This window comes from Phascolarctos cinereus, unplaced genomic scaffold (assembly GCF_003287225.1).
Source record: "Phascolarctos cinereus isolate Bilbo 61053 unplaced genomic scaffold, phaCin_HiC Scaffold_9;HRSCAF=440, whole genome shotgun sequence".
NCBI classification, from domain to species: Eukaryota; Metazoa; Chordata; class Mammalia; order Diprotodontia; family Phascolarctidae; genus Phascolarctos; species Phascolarctos cinereus.
Genome location: NW_027556402.1, coordinates 15,328,906 through 15,351,760, shown reverse-complemented (window position 1 = coordinate 15,351,760; position 22,855 = coordinate 15,328,906). Strand labels below are relative to the sequence as shown.

Genomic DNA, 22,855 nt, shown 5'->3' with positions numbered 1-22,855 from the left:
TTCTCAAGCTCGTTTTACAGATGAGGAAACGGAGGCAAACAGGGTTAAGTGACTTGCCCGAAGTCACACGACTAGCAAGTGTCTGAGGCCAGATTTGAACTCATGAAGATGAGCCTTCCTGCCTCCAGGCCGAGCACTCTGTGCATTATGGCGCCCTCTAGCGGCTGCCCTGCACTGTACCGTACTGAATTCCTGAGAAGCTAACGTGTTGTAGATCTCAATTAAGTGTTGAAAAGGACCAAAGAAAATGAAGTGGCATTAAGTTGTTTTAATTCTGTTAAGACTCAAAGGAATGAAATGTGGCACAAATGGAAAGCTTGAGGAAACAATCTATCTCCTGAAAGATCGTGGACTGTGCAGTGAAGGTGGGATTAGATTCCTCCCCATGACCTGGAAGAACTTCATTTCATTATAGCAGGACCTGTGACAAATTATGACAGCCGAGATATTAATTTCCTGATTTAATTTGATCATTAACTTTTTTTTATCTTACCAATAGCCCTTAGCCCACGTAAAAGACTTTAAACTAGACATTCAGAGAAGGCTAATTCACAGAATATTAAACTTAACTTCGTACCTTGATTTATAGAGCTTGGCCTTTGCAGGATTTAAACTCATAAAGCCGTGAATCTGATCAACACTGACCTTTAATAACTAGCCTGCTCTGTTCTGGCACTGAAAATTTAGACAAATACTCTGGCCCTTGATGCACCATCTTTCTTTGGGTTTTAAAAGGAAACAATCCTAGGCTGTATTGTACTTGAAAACAAACTGTGATGATTGTGTCAGGGTGGATACTTTGATCCACCAATAAAGACTGCCAGTCTTCCATAATTTCTGAGTAGTTGATCTTCCTAGTCATCCTTTAGCAACCAACTTTAGTAGTAGAATGTAAGCTTCTTGAGGACAAGGAACATTTTCTTTTTGCCTTTTTATCCCCAGTGCCTACTATAGTGAAGAAGAGCCAGGAAAGCAAGATTCTCTATTTCTGGTACATAATAAGTAATTAATTAATGTCTTTTTTTAATTGAATGAGCCTTTGGTATTTTGTATTTTCTTTCATTCTTTTAAGTTTTGAGGATTAAGATTTCTATAATAAGTAAGACTTTAAAAGAGATAATATGTGCAAATAACTTGGAAAAACTGAAATTGATATGTACCTATTAGGTACTATCATGATATAATAAATATTAATTATTATTAAAATAAAATATTACTAATACTACTAATAGTATCAATAATAATGATGAAACAGTGACTATTTCGCTAAAAGTAAGTAATCTTGGAGGCTATAATATTGCACACTGAATTATTTTACTATTTTGTTGGCTTCATCTTTTTTTTCTTACCTTGAATCCTCTTAAAGAATACTAGCAATTTTTAAATTGCTTTAAGCCTTGGAATACTTCATCTTTTTTTTTTTATCAGTGTGTTCTGATTACCTGAAATAGCACTTGCAAAAATGCCCAAGTGCCTCTGACTGAGAATGGGAGCATCTGGGAATTGGAAGGGACTCCAGAGCAATCCTTACCACCCCCCCCAAAAAAAAACCCAACCAAGTTCAACCCATATCTGGATAAGAATACAACATGCTTAACAAGCGGTCCTCCAGCCTTTGTCTAAACAAAGGTTCTAAAAGTGGGAACCCATGAACTTTGGAGGCAGTTGATTCTATTTGGAGATAGTTCTAATCATCAGGAAGTTTCTCCTGACTTCCACTTTAAATTTGTCTCTGTACCTTCCACTCATTGCTTCTGGTCCTGAGCTCTAGGGCCAAGCAGAGCAACGCTAATCTCTCTTACCATACAATAGTCCTTCAAACCCTTGAAGACGATATTATGTTCCACCTAAGTCTTCCATTTTCTAAGCTCTGTGTCCCCCGTTCCTTCAACTGGTCTTTATATGGCAGGACAAACAATAACAATATGGCAGGATCTTAAATCCTCTCATGGTCTTAGTTGTCCATCTCTGGACAGCCTCCAGGTTATAAATGTCCTTTTAAAACTCTAGGGTTCATAATTGTATGTGATTTCTCCGTGTGGGGACTGATCAGGACAGAGAACAGTGGGCCATCACCTCCCAACCCCAGACAATCTTAATATAGCCTAAGAGTGTATTAACTTTTACTCTCCCAAATCACAGTCTTGACCCATATAGACCTTTCTAAAATCACTTAGAACTTTCTAGACAAACTGCTATCTAGCCGTGCTTCCCCTTTCTTGTACTTGGGAAGGTGGGGTTTCTTGGACTCCAAGTCTAATCCTTCATATACATTTATCTCTATTAAATTTAATCTTATTAACTTTGTCCAAATTTTCTGTCACCTCAATCTTTCCTCTCATCTTTGCATCATCTGTAAATCTGTTAAGTGTGATGTTATAAATTTCTTTTATCTACATTCTTATGCTTTAAGACACGGAAAATAATTGTCAATGGAACTAAAAATTTCTTAGTAGAAAAATGAATAAAATCATATAACTACATTAAAAAATTAAAGACCTGGTGCAAGTCACTCAGTCATCAACAAGCATTTATTCAGCACCTATATGTTTGGCATTTTGTTAAGTACTAGGGAGCCACAAGAAAGGCAAGAGATAGTCCTTGCTCTCAAGTGCTCAGAAATTACACATACAGTCATCCTTTCCACATCCAGCTTTCTCCATTGAGGTTTTGATATGTTGACATAAAAAACTAACTGGGAATTTTTGGGGAGTCTTGTGAAAGCTGCAAAAGACACATGAAGACCAGCAGATGATGCAGGAAAAGTTTAGAAACTCAGAAATACATAAAATGCATGTATAGTATTATATAATATTGACATATTTTATCTTTTAAGACAATAATAATTCAGCCTTTTCTGGCAGGAAAGGAGGGCCAAAAAATTTTACATGGATTTTTGAGATCACAGTCATCCCTTCCACATCCAGCTTTCTCCATTGAGGTTTTGATATGTTGACATAAAAAACTAACTGGGAATTTTGGGGGAGTTTTGTGAAAGCTGCAAAAGACACATGAAGACCAGCAGATGATGCAGGAAAAGTTTAGAAACTCAGAAATACATAAAATGCATGTATAGTATTATATAATATCAACATATTTTATCTTTTAAGACAATAATAATTCAGCCTTTTCTGGCAGGAAGGGAGGGCCAAAAAATTTTACATGGATTTTTGAGATCATGGGGACAGCGCATTTCTAATCCCCATAATGTGGAAGGGATAACTGTATACATAAATATATATAAAGTCTTACATATTAAGGCTCTGAAGGTCATGTAAGAGATGCATCATGGTGTGGCACCATGGAGAAGGAAGGGCAGGATGGTGGCAGGAACACACCAGTGAGATCCTGACATGTTATTTGTTTCAGTTGTTTTTCAGTGTCTCATTAAATCTAAATAGCAGTTGTTCATTCATCTCAGGGAGGTGGAAAATATGATGGAGAAGATAAAAAAATGGTAAATTGAATTCTAGTGTTTAAAGAGTAAAGTTATGATGTCTATTATTTATGTTTTTATTGTCTATGAATTAAATGGGATAATATTTGTAAAATGCTTAGCATAGTGCCTGGCACATAGTGTTAACAGATACTTATTCCTTTCCCTTCCCCTATCCCTCAGACGATGTTGTCTCTGACAGTCTCAATCTCCAGTAGATATAAATGTCATTTACCTCTTTCTCCCTCTCTCTCTCTCTCCACCCACCCACCCACCTATCCATCTATCTATCTACCTATCTATCTATCTATCTATCTATCTATCTATCTATCTATCTATCTATCTATCTGTCTGTCTGTCTGTCTATCCATCTGTCTGTCTGTCTAGCTAGCTAGCTATCCATCTTTTCATCCATCCATCCATTCATCCATCCATCCATCCATCCATCCATCCATCCATCCATCTATCTATCTATCTATCTATCTATCTATCTATCTATCTATCTATCTATCTATCTATCTATCTATCTGTCTGTCTATCCATCTGTCTGTCTGTCTAGCTAGCTAGCTATCCATCTTTTCATCCATCCATTCATCCATCCATCCATCCATCCATCCATCCATCCATCCATCCATCCATCCATCCATCCATCCATCCATCCATCTATCTATCTATCTATCTATCTATCTATCTATCTATCTATCTATCTATTGAATTATTGATAATTACCCTTTGTTTTCACCTTGTCTTCGTAGGAACCTTCCTTCTCATGCCTCCTGTGCAGGGGTTGGGGAAGTCGGAATTGTAGCAGTTGTGCTGTCCTCTGTGGCCACAAAAATGGAGGAGACAGCTGGGGTGATTGTAGTGCTCACGGTGTTAGTGATGGGAATGTTTGTAGTCTGAATGGGAGTTGTGGGGCTGTTGTTAGGACTTGATGATGTTGGAGGCTGGGCATATTGGGGGGAATTAAAAGCAAATGCAGGGTATAGGTTTCTAGAAATCACAGGCCAAGGATAGATATCGGGCAGCAGTCGCATGTAGGAGGGATATGGTTTCCTCCAAGCTACTCTAGAGAGATATGGAAGACGTACGTATGCCTTTGGCAGATAAGCGACTGGCACATATGGTTGATTTGTATAGGAGGTGTAGACATATTGGACAGGGGACCATCTGAACTGCTGTTGTCTCAGCTCAGATTGTCTTTCATTTTGCTTATCGCACTGCAAAGAGAAAAAGAAAGAAAATAGATAGAAGGTCATTTTCATACCACACATTGGACTTTGGAAACATCTCAACTTGGCAACATTTGAAACCACACATTATTCTATTTCACCTTGTGGAAAAAAAACAGATTAAATGAATTATCCTTGATGTTCAGATGATTTTGCCTTGGTGGTTTTACCTCCTTACCCTCCACTCTGTGTAATTGTGTTTGTTGTTTCAAATGGTACATCGAGAACCTCCATAGGAGACCTTGGCATTCTACAACAATGCATTCATTTATCCTGCACACCCATATTCCATGCAGATATTGAATCATCCAGAATCACTTCTGGATAACATTTCCTACAAGCCAAATAGGGGTGGATTAATGGAATAATGGGACCTAAAGAGACCTGGGACATTATGACTTTGGGTCTTTTTTTTCAGTCTCATTCTGAATGGCAGTGGGGAGTTTTGAACTTCCTGAATTTATTTACATATGCTCTAACACCCAAAGACAAGGAAACTGTGAGTGAAACTAGAAATTTATCAGGTACTCTTTCTTCTTGCACAGAAAAAATAAATTTAATCACCTAAGTACATGCAAAAATGAGAGGCCTTCTGCAAGCACTGAGAGAATTATTAGGACTCTTAAGGTTCTTTCACTAGAATCAGCTTAGTATATTAGAGAGGGAGTTGGTTCAGGAGTTGGCAAGATCTGGGTTCAATCCCCTTTTCTGACAACGCCTGGCTGTACAACCCTGAGCAATCAATTAGCTTCTTAATGCTCTAGACACCCTTAGAAGATGGTAAGTCACAGAGCTGAGGCCACTTTTGCTGGTGGAGGGAGCTTCCCCACTGGGAGTTCCCGAGGGAGGGGAGTCACAGCTCTGCTGTGGTGCTTCTCATGTGGCCCACACTCCTTACTGGTTACTGAGGAGGAAACAGGATGAATATAGATGCAGGGCCTTAGCAAAACTAGTTGGTTTTCATTCTCCACTGGTTATTTTTGGAAGCTTATCTTCTCAATTCCGGGATGTAAGTTTTTATGTTTTGAAGAGCAAACACTTGTATTTTTTGGGCACCCTTTACAAAATGCACATTGTGACATTCTAGACAAAAATAAAAAGAACTTACAGGCCATTTTTCCCAGTCCACGTTAGCAGTCTGATGTGGCGCCAGGAAAGGAACAATAAGAAATGCAAAGAGAAAGATAGTTAGACACCAGCTAAATTTGTTCATTCCTATGGAAAGTTTCTGCTCACTTAATATAATGAAGATTAACAAAAGTTTTCTTATTTCACTGCGATATAACTGCCAAGAGATATTTTCTGTGGCTCTAGACCTGGATTTTGGGCTGGTTTGCGCTCAGACAGAGGAAATCCAAAATGGGAATCTGGGAAGTTGTAGTCTTGGAGGGACTTGGAGGAGCATTCCTATCCAGCCCAGGAAGAGACTGGATCTATCATGAGGACTGTAGCCCCAAAGAACTCTGCCAGACATAGAGTTTTTGAGGTGCCCTGTGACAGAAGCATGGAGCAGACAGAGCAGAGCAGAGGAGATAGAGGATAGCATCCCATAGTGGGAGGATGATGGCAGCTCTGGTTCCTTGCAGGTGTCTTATAGTGTGAGCTCTGGGACTGGGGACTAAGTTAAGTATAGTAGGCTGACTTCAGTGGCCCAGCCTCCACTCAATGCAACAAAGAACTTGGACTGAAGCTGTAAGTTGTGACTGCCTTAGGAACTCAGGACATTCACCTGTCCTCTCTCTAGCTTTCTCCAGTGCTTGCTCTATGATCTTCTCATTATTTCTTAAAACTGTTTCTATTTCCAAGAAGAGAAGAGAGCAGAGCAGAGCATGGGAGAGGAGAGAGGAGACAGATAAGACAGAGAAAGAAGAGAAGTGGAAAGGAAAAGGAGAGAGAGAGAGAAAGAGAGAGATCTACAGGGATCTAGACCAATTCAACCCCTAGGCTAAAGTCAGATGAACCACTGTTGAAAGTAGAGCTGGGTGTCTTAGACCTTTGGCCCTTCAGACAAATCTCCCCTCTCTGAAAGATTTAGCAGAGATGCTTAGGGAGGTGCGGTCTGGAGAGAATCTTCACCCATTTCCTGATGGAAGGAGAGAGTGTAAAATTTAAAATTAAAAAGGAAGCCTGGGCCCAGCCCAATTTTGCCCTTATCTGTTGGTTACAACTACTTAATCTTTAAAGTTTATGAGGAGTAGCAGCATAAATTCTCTATTTCTTGCTGTGTCAACTACTTCCCTATGTGACCTCGATGAGGTTTTTATTTATCTAGGCCTTACTTTGTTCTGTAAAATGAGGCTGCACTGCACTACATGTCTAAGATCCCTTCTAAATCTCCCATTCTATAAGGTCTCCGATTCTAGACAATGAGCAGCATCTTGCTTGCAATAGAAATGATGTCTCAAGTTAATTTTTAAAACTATTTAAATAACTATCCAGATTTGAATTTTTCTTCCTGAAATTATATCACAAAAGAAAACAACAACACTTACCGAGAAGCACACCATTACAGCCAGAATATGTACAGTCAGGAATAGGACCTTCATTGTTGTTATTATGCTTGAAAAAAAGGACACACAATGCACTTTTAAAATGTATTTTAAGTTGTGGCTAAGAGACTCAAAAGTTGCATGAAGCCCCAAATTCTGGATTTTGGAAAGCCCCAGCGTCTAACCATGGTCATCGTATTTGTCTGCTCCAGTAGCTGATTGGCTGGTTGTCCTTCATTGTCGAAGAGTATCAAAGTGATGTCACTATGTTGGGGTCACAGTGTGGTGTGTCTGACTGTAACTGCTCAATGAGGGAAGTCAATTTACAGTCTCTGCAGGTGTTTTGGCTAAAATATTTAGCAACTCACTGGCACAACTGAATGTCTACTTTTTGTTTTTCCCTTGGTTTACTGAGTGACATTTATCTACACTTGAAAAATTTAACCTTTGTACTGGAATATTTCAAAAGATTCATGGTCTTACTGGTAGGCACAATCCTTTACCTATGCATTTTGCAGGCCCTCCGAACCTTAGTAAATGGTTTTTTGAGTTGCTGTGAATGAAAAACAATCACTTGGTTACTGACCCTCTTGTGATCACCTAATTTGTTAGTAAGAAGGCCAGCCTTCGTGCTGCACAATTTATGACTAGGCCCATAGAAGAAGACTTCCAAGTCCTGCTAGAGTATTTGTTCCCCTGATACAGCCTTCAAAGACCCAGGCTACTTTCTTGCTGTGATGATGCACTAGAAAACTGGAATCAGATGGGAATAAAAATCTTACTTTGGTGTTTACCAATGACTCTTACGGAATGTCATTATTAAAGCCTCCAGACATTTTAGGGGGGAAGTATTTAAATGGATTCAGATAGACCCAGACCAACCACAGGGACACATATGCATTAAAAGAAGGGAACGAATGGGAATGCAAAACTCACTTTCACCAAAATTGTTCAGATAATTATTGTTTTATACAACGGGTAACTGAGCAGACCTCTGCAGTTATGTGCACCTACTGCTGAGGAAATCAAGTGGTGAAAAATAACTCCTGCGAAAACAAGTTTAAACAAATGATATGAGATGACAGCACCATTCAGTCGGGGAGGTGAATGTATTTCCTAACCCCAAAATTGAGAGCTGCCTTTCAAAAGCATGGATCGAAGAACAGTCAATACATGACAAAATGGTTTTTTTTCCCTCTTTGTCATAAGATAGAGACTGGACCTGTGATTTCATTGATATAAGGAACTCCCAGAAGAAGAAACTTCCTTTAAGGGTCTAGGTTGGAATCTTCTCTGAAATATGGCCTTAGATGTGTTACCTTGGACATTGAGAGGTGGAATGACGTGTGGAAGGTGGCGTAGACAGGATATGTCAGAAACAGGATTTGAACTAGGTCACTTGGACTCCAAGGCCAGCTCCCTATCTGCTCTCTCTCTATTTGTGTTATATAAGGAAGTGAAACAGGTAAGAGTGAGGCATAGTGTAGACAAGACAGGATCCCTGGACTTGGGGTCTGGAAGACCTGGCTTGAAATCATGATTGCTACTGATGAGCTCTATAACCTTAGGAAAGAGGCAGTGGATAGAGCACTGGGTCTGGAGTCAGGAAGACCCGAGTTTAAATCCAGCCACGGACATGTCCTAGCCGTGTGACCCTGGGCAGGTCTTGTAACCTCTGATTGCCTGACAAAATGCATCTGCTGGAGAAGGACTCCAATATCTTTGCCAAGAAAACCCCATGGACAGCATTGGCATGCTATGGTCATGAAGAGTCACGTGACTGAAATGACTGAACAACAGTAACAAAGGACTAGGCAAATCAATCCACCTTTGGAGTTCCTCATCAGTAACAATCCTCACCCTCCCTACGTCCAGGATGCGCAGTGAAGAAAGCGCTAGGTAAGCCTTGAGATGCTGAGTATGAATTATTACTATTATCATCATTATCATACAGGGAAAAAACAGCAAAGTTTATCAGTTCTTCTCGTCTTCAAGAAGTAATTCAACACATGCTTTTTCATCAGTCACCAAGTCAATACTAGTTGTAATCAAACCTATCTTCTTGGAAGATAATTATAACATTTGAAAACTATAATCGATTTGAAACCTGAATTAACACAAGACAATTGTACCACCTGGAAAATATAATAGATTTGAAAATTAAAATGAATTAGCCACGTAACAGAGCCCCTTGAGATGTCACAGGTGTCTTCAAAGCATAACTTGACATAACAAGTACATTTCAGAATGGATCAAATTAAGAAGCTAAGTAATGACTTTTAGGGACCTTTAAAAATTGAATGTGGCTACATGAAAGGGACTGTTTTGGCCTCTTATCTTGGGTCTCTTTGAGGGTTCTCCTTGATGCATCAACCTATATAAAGAGTCAGATTAGTCTGGGGCCCTAGTCTAGAGAATGTCCTAAGTATATATTCTTGCAGTTACTACCCTTGACTTCCACCTGGAGAAGTTACAGAGGGAAAGAAACCCTCAGCTAATGATAGAATGTGAGATATGGATAATCAGAACATTTATATTAAAATTTGTCTCAAAGTATGTCAGGCTTAAAAGAGGCGTTTAAAAGTTTGGGGGTTACCAATAAGGGATGAAGGCAAGAAATGTTTCTTACTTTTCAGGTCTTTTCAGTCAGGTCTTGTTTCTGGATTGACTTGGTCACAGTGGGTTGAGTTGGTCTTCTCAGTGACTGCTACCTGGATTGCCCAGGATAAATAACTGAAGACTAATTAGGAGAGTTTTGTGCCTTAAGTCATATTCTTCTACTTCCCTCCTACCTTTCACCTAATAGGGAAGAGGGAAAAAAGAAAGGTTTGAGGAAATTAGGTCACTTCTTGGTAAATCCTAGGTAATGTGTTAGCCAGGGTCAAGAAGAGGGGAAGAGAGAATTACCAATCTTATAATCAAAAGTCCTGTAGACTTGTAGCTGGAAGAAACCTTAAAGATCGTCTAATGACCATGAAATGACTTTCCCAAGATCATGCAGACGGGCAGTTTTGGAGCTCATGTTTGAGCCCAGACCTCTACTTACAAAGGCAGTGTTCTCTCTACTTCACTAAAATTATAGAATCATAGAATTCATGGGTGGACCTGAAAGATTGATCTGCAAGGTCATTCTCCGTATTTTATAAATGAGGTATCATTAGTCTTCTTTCTCAAAGATGTAATCTGTTAAAGTATTTGTACTACATGATAGGTATTTTTATATGCCTCTGTGTGTGTGTGTGTGTGTGTGTGTGTGTGTGTGTGTGTGTGTGTGTGTGTGTGTGTGTATGATAAGAGGCAGCTAGGTGGTACCATAGTGTATAGAACCCTGGACCTGGAGTGGGGAAGACTAATCTTCCTGAGTTCAAATCTGACCTCAGACACTAGCTGTGTGACCCTGGGCAGTCACTTAACCCTGTCTACCTCAGTTTCCTCATCTGTAAAATGAGCTGGAGAAGAAATGGCAAACCAGTCAGGTACTTTTGCCAAGAAAACCCCAAATGGGGTCATGAAGAATTGGACACAAACCACTCCAGTACCTTTGCCAAGAAAACCCCAAATGCGGTCACGAAGAGTCAGATACAACTGAACAACAATGAAATAGAGGATATCAAAGTTTGCAAAGCTCTTTACAAATCTTATCTCATTTAATCTTCACCATAGCCCTGGAAGGTAGGCGCTATTATTACCCTCATGTTACAAATGAAGAAACTGAGGCAAACAGAGTGACTTGCCTAGGGTCACACAGCTAGTGAGTGTCTGAGGCTGAATTTGAATCCAGATCATCCTTACTCCAAGGGCATTGTCGCACCAGCTAGCTGCCTGCTATTTCAATAATATTCAGAAACATGTTGGCATGACGTATTGCCATATATATTACCATGTATGGAACATATCATCCAGGGAATGTATGTTTACAAACAAAGGGGGAGGGGAACAGTCATATAATGAGAACAAGTTATGGCAAATGATAGCTTGAGGGCTGCATTGGAACTTGGGGACTGTTAAAAGGTGATGGAAGACCCCCAGTACCTTAGATGGATTCTCCTGTGGAAGATTTATGGGAGCTTATGAACACAAATTGCATAGAATGAGAAAGCATAAATGGGCTGATATCTGTAGTGCTGGGGGGAATCCTGTATTAAGGAGATCACATCCATTTTTTGTACTGAATATTTCTTGAATGCAGGAAAGTATTGAATAGCATGGCTGGGTGATTTTTGAACGTGCACAATTTAGTTACATAATAGTAACTTCAACGATACAGTGGATAGAGTGTTGATCCTAGAATGAAAAATCAAACCTGGCCTCACGCGTTTACTATCTAGCTGAGTGACCCTGGGCAAGTCACTTCACCGCTGTGTGCCTCAGTTTCCTCAACTGGAAAATGGAGATAATAATAGCACCGTCTTCCAGCAGTTGTTCTGAGGACAAAATGAGATAATGTTTGTAAAATGCATAGTACAGTGCTTGGCTTAGAGAGGATGCTTAATAAATAATGGTTTCCTTTCTTTCTTCCCTCTCCCTCCCTCCCTCCTGGTAGATTTATTGTAGGGGTTCCTGCCAAACACTCACAACTAATGTTGACCCTGTGGTTGTTTCGTGCTTCTCAGAATTATTCCTCTTCCAAGAAATGGCTCAACACTTGGAAAGTCAGAAAGACAACGTGTACTGAAGATGGCCATGCTCAATCAGTTGGCGAAATCTGTTTGCAGCCTTTCTCTTTCCCGGTAACTAACTTCTGAATCCCCAAATGCGTCTGGCTGGATCTCACGACTGCTCCCACTCCACGTGGGCTGCCCCAGAGACGGAGCACGTAGGTGTGCTTGACTGACTTTTCAATCATGTAAAGTTTTGTTCTGCTCATCTGTGGGGACTAAATGCAGGGTTCATCTTATCCTTTGGCCCATGTGTAGTGAATGATGTAAAATTAGGCTCTTATTTGTTAATTTTCTTATGACCAGGCCACCTCCAGGGATATCTGAGCCCAGAGGCATCCCTATGGAGGTGAAATTTGGACCAAATCATGCTAATTAGCACTCCTGTCAATATTTTCATATACTCAGAATCAAATGAAAATGAACATTAAGAGCAGCCTTGAAAGGGGGAAAAAAGAATGAATCACAAAAGGAAAAATATAGCCTGAGCGAGATGTATGTGGAAGGGGGGTCAGGGTAGTCTCACCTCATTGTTCAGAAGGTGGTTGGGGGGGATAGTTATGAGATGATTGAACAGAGTATTACAGTAAATCTATCCATCCATCAATACACCCACCTGTATCTATCTATCTATCTATCTATCCATCCATCCATCCATCCATCTATCCTATCTACATCTATTTATCCATCCATCCATTTATCTATCCACCATGTACCTACCCACCTATATCTATCTATCCATCCATCCATCTAGCTATATCTATCCATCCATCTATCTATCATCTATCTATCCACCTATCTCTGTCTGTCTACCTATCTATCATCTGTCTATCTATCTATTGATCTATCTATCCATCTATCCACCTATCTCTGTCTGTCTATCTATCCATCCATCCATCCATCCATCCATCCATCCATCCATCCATATCTGGCATAGGCTCTGAAGATGAGTAGTAAGTTGGGCCCAGACTTAAATAGGAGGAAGAGAGCAGGCTTGATTTTATTCAGTAAATCATGCACTTCTTTCAACACAAAAATCTCTTTTTAACACAGATTGTCCTGGTGATAGTACATGGTTGTGAATCTGACAATACCCCAGAGGGATTAAGAATAGATCACCTCTAAGATTCCTAATCTATTCCATGTTTTCCATGGAGCTCTTAATCCATGATCAAAAGTCACACTAAGGCATTATGGACAGAGTGACATAGTAGGGCAATATTGTAGATGTAACAGTGGACTCATCATCATCATTCCCGTGTCAGCCCCACAACGGACCTATTGTGGTAGGCAACCTTGGTGAGGCAGATCACTTGACCCCTGAGCCTCAGTTTCCTTATATGCTAAATAGTCCAATGATATTTCTGTGCACGTGATTAACCTGGACAATTTAGTAATAGAATGGTAACTTCCGAGGCAGCTGGGAGGAAAAGTGGATAGATCTCAGATCCTGGGATCAGAGAGACCTGAGTTCAAACCTGGCCTCAGACATTTACTAGCTATGTTAACCTCAACCTCTATCTACCTTAGTTTCCTCATCTGTAAAATGGAGATGATAATAATAATACCTACCTTCTGGAGGTATTGGGAAGATTAAATGAAATAATATTTTGTAATATTAAACAAGATAAAATTTGAGTTTTGCAAACCTCAAAGTGCTCCTCAATTATCAAAAAGGCTCTTTTACAAAGTAGAATAGAGTTGAGAGACCCTCAAGGGTTGCTCTTCAGCTGAAGCCTAGAAATGTTCCTAGGCTCACAGGATACTTCTGGGGTCCCCTTGGGGATTTTGATTTATTCAGTAAGTGTCTGAGTGGCCTAGAAATCAGAGAGACCTGGTTTCCAATCCTGCCTCTGACACAATATTGGCTGTGTAACCCTCGGCCAAGCCCCTTCACCCTTAATGCTCTATCTAGGCAGCTCTCTGAGAGTAGAACTTGCAGAGAAGATGTTGACCTACTGTGATAGAGGGAATTTCCTCCCCTGGAATTGATGTAAATACAAACAGTGCCTAAAAGCTGAAAGCTAAAAAAAAAATTATTAATGTTTGTTTTTCCAGTACCTCGTGAGGCCCCTCCTGAGCTTGAGGTCATCCTAGAGTCTCTCCCCCTTATCTTGAATATCATAAAACTTCCCCCCATCCTGGACCATAAATATTCCTTGTCTCCCTCATCCTGAGTCATAAAATTTCCCCTGTCTTCCTTATGCTGGGTCCCCTATCCTGTCTCCCATCTTCCTCATCCTGTGTCATGATAATCCCCCTTATTTTGTAAGATAAAACAGGCCCCTGTCCCTCTGTAAGTTGCCAGTCCCCTTTCCAGGGCCAGCCTGATGCTTTAGCATCAATAAAGCTCCCAATGGTTACAGAGAAGATCTAAGTGAATTCTTTCTCCCCTGAACCAGCTCTCCCAATGCTAAACCTTAACAGGATGGAATTTCCCATACCAATGAAATCACAGTTTCAGTCCCCATCTCTATCAATAGACACTCCATGATACCTGAACTAGTCTGAGGTTGTCTGGGAGCCCAGAATGGGTTTGGGAATTAGGGTGGTATGTTCTGAAGAATCTATGAACCAAAGGTCTATGAGTCAGGAGACTCCATCTATGCCTCTGGTTCTCCATTTCCTCATCTAAAGAGGAGCTAGGGCTCAGTGAGCCTTATGGCTCTTTGTTTCATGTCAGTAGTGTTCCCAATAGATTATGAAGATCGATCTATCCCAAGTTTTCCTTGGATGTTTAGGAATGGCATAATCTTCTCTACAGGAGTCTAGATTGGAATGTGACTGACCAGCTGATCTCACTTTGCTCCCCTGACTGTATTCCTTTGGAGGGAATCATAGACTTAGAACTGGAAGGGATCTAAGAAAATGTCTAATCTAATCTCTTTATTTTACAAATGAGGAAACTGAGGCCCAGAGAAGTGATGTAACTTCTCTAAGATCACACAAGTAGACCAAAGGTGGAATATGAGAGTGACGCCTCTTGAATCTCATGGAACAGCTGGTTGTCCCCTCCCCTCAGGTAATGAGGTAATTGGGTAGCCAAAGGTTTTGGCTGTCCTTGGATAGTCGTTGCTGATTATCCCAGAAACCTGGAGAAGAACAATTCCTGTTACTTGTGAAGGCATTTCCTTAAGAATGACCGAACAAGGAAATAGCACCCTCAGGGTAGTAATGTCCTCTAGAGCCAGTAAGAGGATCCAGAAACAATTGTACTCACTGTGTAGTCATTTCCATAGGTACTCTACTCATTCCTTTTCCCTCTTCTGCTCTCACAGGTGCCTTCCTAGGGGACGAAAATTTATATTCTCAAGATACTTCTGAAAGAAAATAGGTAGCGCGAATATAATTGGATGCTGAAGTCATTTTGCCACCATCTTTTCTGCCTTGTTTTTCTTTCTCCCTTTTAGATTGAATGCCATTGTTGTTGTCATCCTTCATTTTGGAAGAGGACCAAAATGGCATCCCTATGCTAGATTCAAGTTTCAGTGTGTCTGCCTGTGGCTGATCAGACCAGTATGAGCTTGGAATGCTCTTCCACAAATAGTCTATGTGAACCTTTGGGGTGGATTCTCTAAGTTGGCATTATCTTGTGTTTCTCTTGAGCTATTTCAATTCTGCTTTGCACTCATAGAGCACAGCACCTTCTCTGATGTGGGCATGCCATGCTGAAGGGTCCTGTGCCAGTGTCTCCCACATCACACAATCAATTCCAGAGTTCTTAAGAGAGACCTTGGGAGTGTCTTTGCATCACTTCTTCTGACCACCATGTGAATGCTTGCTGTGTGTGAGTTCTCCATAAAATAGTCTCTTTGGCAAGCATACATTTTGCCTTCGAATAACATGGCCAACTCATCACAGTTGCGCTCTCTGAAGCAGAGTTTGAATGCTTGGCAGTTTAGTTCAAGAAAGGACCTGAGTGTCCTGATCCTGCCAGGTGATCTTCAAAATCTTCCTAAGACAATTCAGATGGAAGAGATTCCGTTTCCTGGCATGGCACTGGTATACTGCCTAGGTTTCACAGACATTCAACAATGAGGTCAACACAATGGCTCTGTAGACCTTCAGTTTGGTAGTCTGTCTAATACCTCTTCTTTCCCATACATTCATTTGGAGTCTCCCAGACACTGAGCTAGCTCTGGCAATGTATGCATCAACCTCATTATCAGTGTGTACATCCCTGGAAAGTACCCTAAATGCCATAAAAAATAGCAGAAGGTAGATGAAAATGATGAGCTGAAGCTCATTGGAGGGAAGAGGGGACAATTCTTTTTAACTTTGTGTTTCTCTTAGTGCCCAAGACATGTTTACACATATGAGTCCTTAATAAGTATTTGTTTAATTAAATTAAATTGAATTTCCTGAGTGTGGCTTGAATGTAGCTAGTATGAGTCAGAGGATTGGTATATTGAGCAAAGCAATGTACTTACCCTCTGAGAAAGAGTTTTAGACCTGGAGTCAGATGACCAGAGTTCAAATCCTCCCTCACATACTACTCTTGAGCAAATAGCCACCTGATTACTGGTCTGTTTCCTAAAATCATACACAGGCCTAGAGCTGGAAGGAACTTAGAAGTGATATAGTCCATCATTCTTATTATACAGATGGAGAAACTGAGACCCTAAAAGATGTTTTTCCTAATTGATAAAATTGAGGTAATCTTTGTACTACCAAAATCACAACTGTGTTGTAGGAAAAGTATATATGTGCAGTTTAGTAAATTTAGGGACATATTTACAAATTGTTTCCCAGGATTGTGCTCAATTGGTTCTCTTGTCCAGGAGAGGCAGCGCCAATGATAGAGTTTTAGACAAGGTTTGGGGATAATGATAGTCATCAGGAAGTGGTGGCAGCTAGGAACCGGACATGGGAAAAGTTATGGGGAAAAGAGGAAGACTGGGAAGATGAAGAAGAGGAAGGGGATGAAGAGGAGGAGAGGGAGGACAAGGAACAGGAGGAGAGAGAAGACAAGGACATGGATGAGTAGTGGCAGAATGTGGTTGAGGGGAATGGGGGGACAAGGAGGAGGTAGATTGGGAGGATGAGGATGAGGATGAGGATGAGGAGAAGCTGGAAGAGAAGAAGGAGGACAAGGAGAAGGAGGACTCCCAGCTCTTTTTGGAATCTCTGTGGGTAATGGACAGGTTGAAGGACATGTACTTCCCCTTCCTTGAGGGTCTTTGTGCAAGTAGACTGAAGACAACTAAACAATTCTTGTATATCTCCTCAACTGACCTTTCTTAATGGAAATAATAATAGCTATTATTTATGTAGCACATTAAAGTTTGCCAAATAATTTATCAATGTCATCTCATTTGATTCTCTTAACAATACTGTAAGGGTCAAACTACTGCTTCCTGGGAAAGTCTCACATCAATTCCACCAAGGAAGGGCTCTGGAATGAATAGTCAGTCTTCTAGACTACAGGTTCTGTGAAAGCAGGACTCATACTCTATCTAAACATTCCATTTTCCATAGAGCCTAGCACTCTGTAGAGATGCTTTTTTCTTTGTAAATTTGGCTCCATTCCCCAAATATTTGAGAATTGAGTTCTTTATTAGAGAAACTCGCTGTAATTTTTTTCACCCAGTTTTCTGCTTTCCTTCTAATTTTGGCTACATTGGTTTTATTTGTGCAAAAACCTTTTAATTTCACATATTCAAAATGATCCATTTTACTCCTGTGATCCTCTCTATTATTTGGGCATAAACTCACCCTCAGCCATAGATCTGAAAGGCATTTTTTCCATGCTCCCCTAATTTGCTTATGATATCACCCTTTATGTCTAAATCATGTACCCATTTTGACCTGATCTTGGTATAATGTGTGAAATGTTGGTCTGCGCCTATTTTCTGCCAAACTGCTTTCCAGTTTTCTCAGCAGTTTTTGTCAAATAGTGAGTTCTTGCCCCAGGAACTTGGATCTTTGGGTTTATCAAACACTAGGTTGCTTTGGTCATTCACTGTTACGTATTGTGTACCCAATCTATTCCACTGATCTGCCGTATTATTTCATATCTAGTACCAAATGATTTTAATGATTACAGCTTTGTAGTAAAGTTGAAATCTGGAGGGAAAATGCTTCCCAGAATGACTGGACCAATTCACAGCTCCACCAGCAGTGCTATGGTATGTTTGTTCTTCCATATCCCCTCCAGCAGTGGTCATTTTCTTCTTTTGTTGTAGGGGAATGTTTGCATTTGTTAATATTTGCTAAATTCACAGCAAAAAAGAAGTTTTCTGAGAGTTCATGCTCTTTAGAAGAGACAAGAAACAAAGAAGGGCCTTGTAATTAACGTTTAATTCAATTTCCTTCTATCGTCTGTAGCATTGTGTTTCGCTTGTTCCTGTCATGCTGTCTGAAAATATTTTCTATAGTAATTATTGGAGGGGGGCTTAATAACTAGCTGACTGGTCATTAAGCTGGCTTTCAGCTTCTCTAGCTGCAAAATGAAGATGGTGGACTGGAACCCTGGAATCTGCTATGAACCTACAAGTAAGGGTCATTAAAGAGGAAGGGAGTGAAAAGAGCTCAGCCCAAGAGTTGGCCCTGGCAAAGTGTCTCTACCTTCCTCTGCTTCCTTCATGTGTAACCTTCATTGTTTGTTTAGATCCCCCCATCACCAAAACACCTGCTGGTCTTATGTGGTCATGGGCCACCCTTGATTTCTCATTTATGCAACGTCCTAAGCCTGGCCCTTCCTAGACAGTACCCTGTGATCTGCCCTGCTCTTTGTCCTTGGCCCTATCAAAACTAACCCTGTCTCTTGACCCATTCCTGCTGAAATTTGAGCTTAGGTAGGTGCTATATGGGAGAGCAACATGATAAAAAATTTTTACTGGGATGTCAAAGTCTGTTAATGGTTAATATGTTATCACCTTCCTGGGCTATTTTAATTCCAACAGGCATCAGTGCCTTAAGGACAAAGGAATTACTCTTTAAACAATCTTAGCCTCTGTGTTAGGGAGGTGTGAAGGCAGGATTGTCACCTACCAGCATACATTTAGTGCTGGAAGGGATCTCAGAAGGCCTCTAGTCCAACCCCATCATTTCACAGATGACCCAACTTTGGCCCCAAGTGGTTGAGTGACTGGCCCAAAGTCTCAGAGTTTAATGGGACATTTGAACTCAAGTTCTCTGACTTCAGTCCCAGTACTTTGTCCACTACACTGTGGCCTCCAAGTGAAAGGGACAAGTCAATCAGTCAGTCAATAAATGGCACTGGCCTAACCATTGGGGATTCAAAAGGACAATAGATAATCCCTTCCCTCAGGGAGCTCATAGTCTAATCAAGGGATTGAGGATTGAATAGGGTCTGGACATGGGATTTCACTAGTAGAGGAGAATACCTGGTTGGGGAAACTCCTTCTGTCAATGCAGGTGGGCACTTTCTCTGTCATTTATGTCTGAAAGAGGTGCTGAAAGCATTGAGAGATTGCTGTCGTTGTCGTTTGTTTGTCTTTAGTTTTTGAAGAGGGCTGTGACATCAGGGAGGTGATGCCATGACTTGCAAGTGAATTGGATTTAAGTGAGGCAGGGCTGTGCAAAGTCACCAGCCTCACTTTCTCCTCTGGAGCCATCTGGGTCTGTGACCAGATACAGATCAAGATAATGGGAGATGGTCCAGGATACAGTGGGAAACTTTGGCCTTTTCAAACTAAGAATCTTTTTCAGGTCTCAGTTTGACTAATGCAATGCCCATAATCATTGAAAGATTAAATGACTAAGGGTCACATAGCCAGTATGAGTCACTGGCAGGACTTGAAGCCGGGTCTTCCTGACTCTTTCAAGGCTGACTGTCATGCTGCCATGGTTCCTTCTGAGTGCCCCTCAAATTGTACCACCTTGAAGCCTCACGAGGCCAGCCCTAGCTAATAGTGAGCCAGTGAACCCAGGCCTGTGAAGGACAATGCTCCATGTATCCAGTTCTGAGGACAGCCTCAGCTGTAGAATGATCTTTGTTCAAAGGAAAGCTTGCTGACTTCCTTATTAGAATCCCAGTGGAACAAAAGCTGTCCTTGTGACACTATGAAAGGCTTATTATTGTGTCTGACACCTCCTGCCAAGGACAGTCTGACAGTCTCATTTCATAATCACCTCTTCCCTCTTCCTTCTTTGTGGATTTATTTTTATACTTCTGTGGAAGAGTAGACAGAGACATTAGCCAGGACAAATAGTTCCCCTGCAGAATTCACAAAACCCTTTGCAAGGTACATTTACACTACACAGAAAAGAAGGGATATTTGCCAGGCTAAATGTCTCCTCCCATCCGCGTTGAAATCTTTTCCCTGGTTTACTGATAACTGATTAAGCCAGCAAATCATTTTGGGAACAGGGTGGATTTCTTTTCCCTCAAAATTCATGCATTGTCTTAGAACCAAACATTTTATTCTCTGCTTGATTTGATTTGTGGGCACACAGTTTATGCAAGACATTGGGAGATGAGATGAATTGGGTTGGGAAGATGCTGTGATTCAGAGTACAGAGACAGAAATGTCCTCCAAAATTAGTACTAATACTAATAACTAGCTTCTGTATAGCACTGTAAGGTCTGCAAAATGCATAGCAGATATTATTTTATCCTCACAATGACCCTGGGAGGTAGGAGTTACTAGTCTGCCCATTTTGAAGATGAGGAAACTGAAGCAGACAGAAGTTAAGTAACTTATCTACCATCACACAAGAAGTGTCTGAGGTGGGATTTGAACTCAGATCTTCCAGATTCCTAGTCCACTGAATCACCTACTTGCCAAAAGGGACTACCCTCACAATGAACGTGAATTGGAGGGAGATGACATGATCTTCCAAAAACTTCTTTTGGAACATACCTAAGATGCTTCTTCATAAGTCAGATAGAAGGGGGAAAGGTTTTCAGATGACTAATCAGTAGTGTGGTATGGAAAATGTCACTTAAGTGGCCTTGAGCTAGTCAGGGCCTCATCTGTAACATGGGGATTGGGACCACTAGGTGGTACAGTGGATAGAGTGTCGGATTTAGAGTCAAGAAGATTCATCTTCCTGAGTTCAAACATGGGCTCAGACACTTAGTAGCTGTGTGACCCTGGGCAAGTCACTTAACACTATTTGCCTCAGTTTTCTTATCTGTAAAATGAGCTGAGGAAGGACATGGCAACCCACTCCAGTATCTATGCCAAGAAAAACCCCAAATGGGGTCACAAAGAGTTGATTGAAAAATGACCAAACGACAACATGGGGACCAGACGGGATGACCCCTGGAAGGTACCTTGCAGCTTCAAAAGTAGTATCTTAGATTCATTTTTCATTTTACAATCCAGGCAAATTTAAAGGCAGTTCATATAATCCTTGTATTTTTGATTCTGGAACAAGTAATAAGGTGATAATGGGGACAAAATCCCAATCACTTATACTCTACATACCTCTCTATAAGCACCTAAATATTTCCCATGGATGTCATGCCAGTTTACAGAGGGGCTTGCCTATCTGGAAATGATAGATCAGCCTTGCCCAGGTGCCAACATCATCCTCACCATCCTCGTCGTTTAGTCTATTCAAAAGCAATAGTAGTATCATTCCACTTCAGAAAGAAGATTATCAAATGGAACAGTGAACTCATTAAAAGGTACCTGTGAGCAAGCTGGAGCTTCAGATCTGACAACTTTCCTTTGACGACTAAAACACAGCTGAAGGAGACTATTTGGTAGCCAGGATTTATTTAATTAATTAAAATTAATTTCATTTAAAATTTAATTTATTTAATCTTAATTATTTAATTAATTTAAGCTTCAGAGCGAAGTGTCCTAGGGTAACACTTTTACCCAAGGAATTGAATCAGAAAAGCATTCGAGAGTCTTTGGTGGACTTTGATTCAAAGATTTCAGGGGATGTGACTGTGCCTGAGAGGAGTCTTCCTTTTTCCTCATCTCAAAGGAAGGAGAAAAATGAAATCTAAAGGCAAGAAGTGAGCAAGAGGAGATGAATTATAGTGGAAAGATGCTGTGATTCAGAGTACAGAGACAGAAATGTCTTCCAAAATTAATAATAATAATAGTAGTAATAACTAGCATTTATATAGCACTTTAAGGTTTGCAGAGTGCATAGCAAATATTATTTTATCCTAACCAGAGTAGACTCGCCATGACATAAGGAAGGAACCCCAGCAACTCCATTCTGGGATGCTGTCCAGAGTTCCCACGACTATGGTTGCTGGAGCCACCTGGTCTGGGAGAAAAAGACAAAATCTGAATTGAGTCAGACAAAGCACAGGGAGCTGATATAGAGTGGCTATAACTGCCTCTGTTGCCTAGAACAAAAGTGGGAACTCTCTTGCTTTCTTATCCCTTATAAAGTGAATTCAGACTGTCTTGAATGTAGAATGAGTTGGCAGTTTCTGGTGGGAGGAGATGTGTGAGAAAGGAATAAGGCAACTTCTCGTCTCCTGGTTTCTCTGCAGAGAGATTTAAAAGAATCTCATCCCCATGGAGGGGCAGAGTTTTGGCATTGACTGATATAATAGCCATGAGGATATCTGAAAGGAGGAGCCAGAGAGGTAGGGGCTAGAGACAGAGAGGAGAGAGTTCTTTATTGCTAATCACTTGATATCCCCCCACCCCGCCCCTGCCACTGGTACTCTAACATCTCTCTATGGCCTGTATGCTGTGGGAGAGTGTCTTCTCCCTCAAATTGAGCCAGCTGCTGCTATCAATCAACATAAGCATGTGGATGGACCCACATTTCAGATCATCTCAGGGTTTGCTTGTCAGTAGCACCAATATCTGATTATGTGGGACGACACTGTTTTCTTATGCAGAGTGCCTTTGTCGATAATGGATGCCTTGGGCATGGCTTTGGTTTGCCTCTTGGTCCATGGGATCTAGGGTTTGTATAAACAGAGTAGCACAGACTCTGATTAGATGAAGATCCTTGCAACCCCCAGAGAGTGGCTGAGTGAAACCCTCGCAAGAGATGTGAGATCCAGTAAGTGACAGGGCAGCTGGTGATGAAGCCAGGGGATAAAGAAAATGAGACAGAAATAGAGCGAGGAAAGAAAAAAGGCACCTG

At 40.9% G+C, this 22,855-nt stretch overlaps 1 protein-coding gene across 6 annotated transcripts; it reads right to left on the bottom strand.

Moving 5' to 3' along the window:
* Positions 1 to 248: 248 nt before the first annotated feature.
* LOC144455147 (uncharacterized) lies at positions 249 to 9,916 on the bottom strand. 6 transcript variants are annotated; one of them, XM_078148207.1, is made up of 5 exons: positions 9,787 to 9,916; positions 7,161 to 7,227; positions 5,777 to 5,806; positions 4,179 to 4,656; positions 249 to 421 (listed from the first exon to the last, which is right to left on the bottom strand). In XM_078148207.1, the coding sequence occupies exons 2-4, from the start codon at positions 7,212 to 7,214 to the stop codon at positions 4,204 to 4,206; spliced, it is 537 nt and encodes a 178-aa protein (XP_078004333.1). In that variant the 5' UTR covers positions 7,215 to 7,227; positions 9,787 to 9,916; the 3' UTR covers positions 249 to 421; positions 4,179 to 4,203. The 6 variants fall into 6 exon arrangements, with proteins under 6 accessions (XP_078004333.1, XP_078004330.1, XP_078004335.1 ...); XM_078148204.1 differs by having other exon boundaries at positions 4,166 to 4,656; positions 9,787 to 9,915; XM_078148209.1 differs by lacking the exon at positions 249 to 421 and adding an exon at positions 2,514 to 2,724.
* Between the last annotated feature and the right edge of the window lie 12,939 nt (positions 9,917 to 22,855).

Excerpts from the sequence above, each read along its gene's own strand:
- LOC144455147 (XM_078148207.1), bottom strand. The coding sequence starts at position 7,214 with ATGAAGGTCCTATTCCTGACTGTACATATTCTGGCTGTAATGGTGTGC. Across the intron at positions 5,807-7,160 it reads CTGTAATGGTGTGCTTCTCG|ACTGCTAACGTGGACTGGGA; the intron begins GTAAGTGTTGTT and ends GCGCCACATCAG. Across the intron at positions 4,657-5,776 it reads TGGACTGGGAAAAATGGCCT|TGCGATAAGCAAAATGAAAG; the intron begins GTAAGTTCTTTT and ends TTCTCTTTGCAG.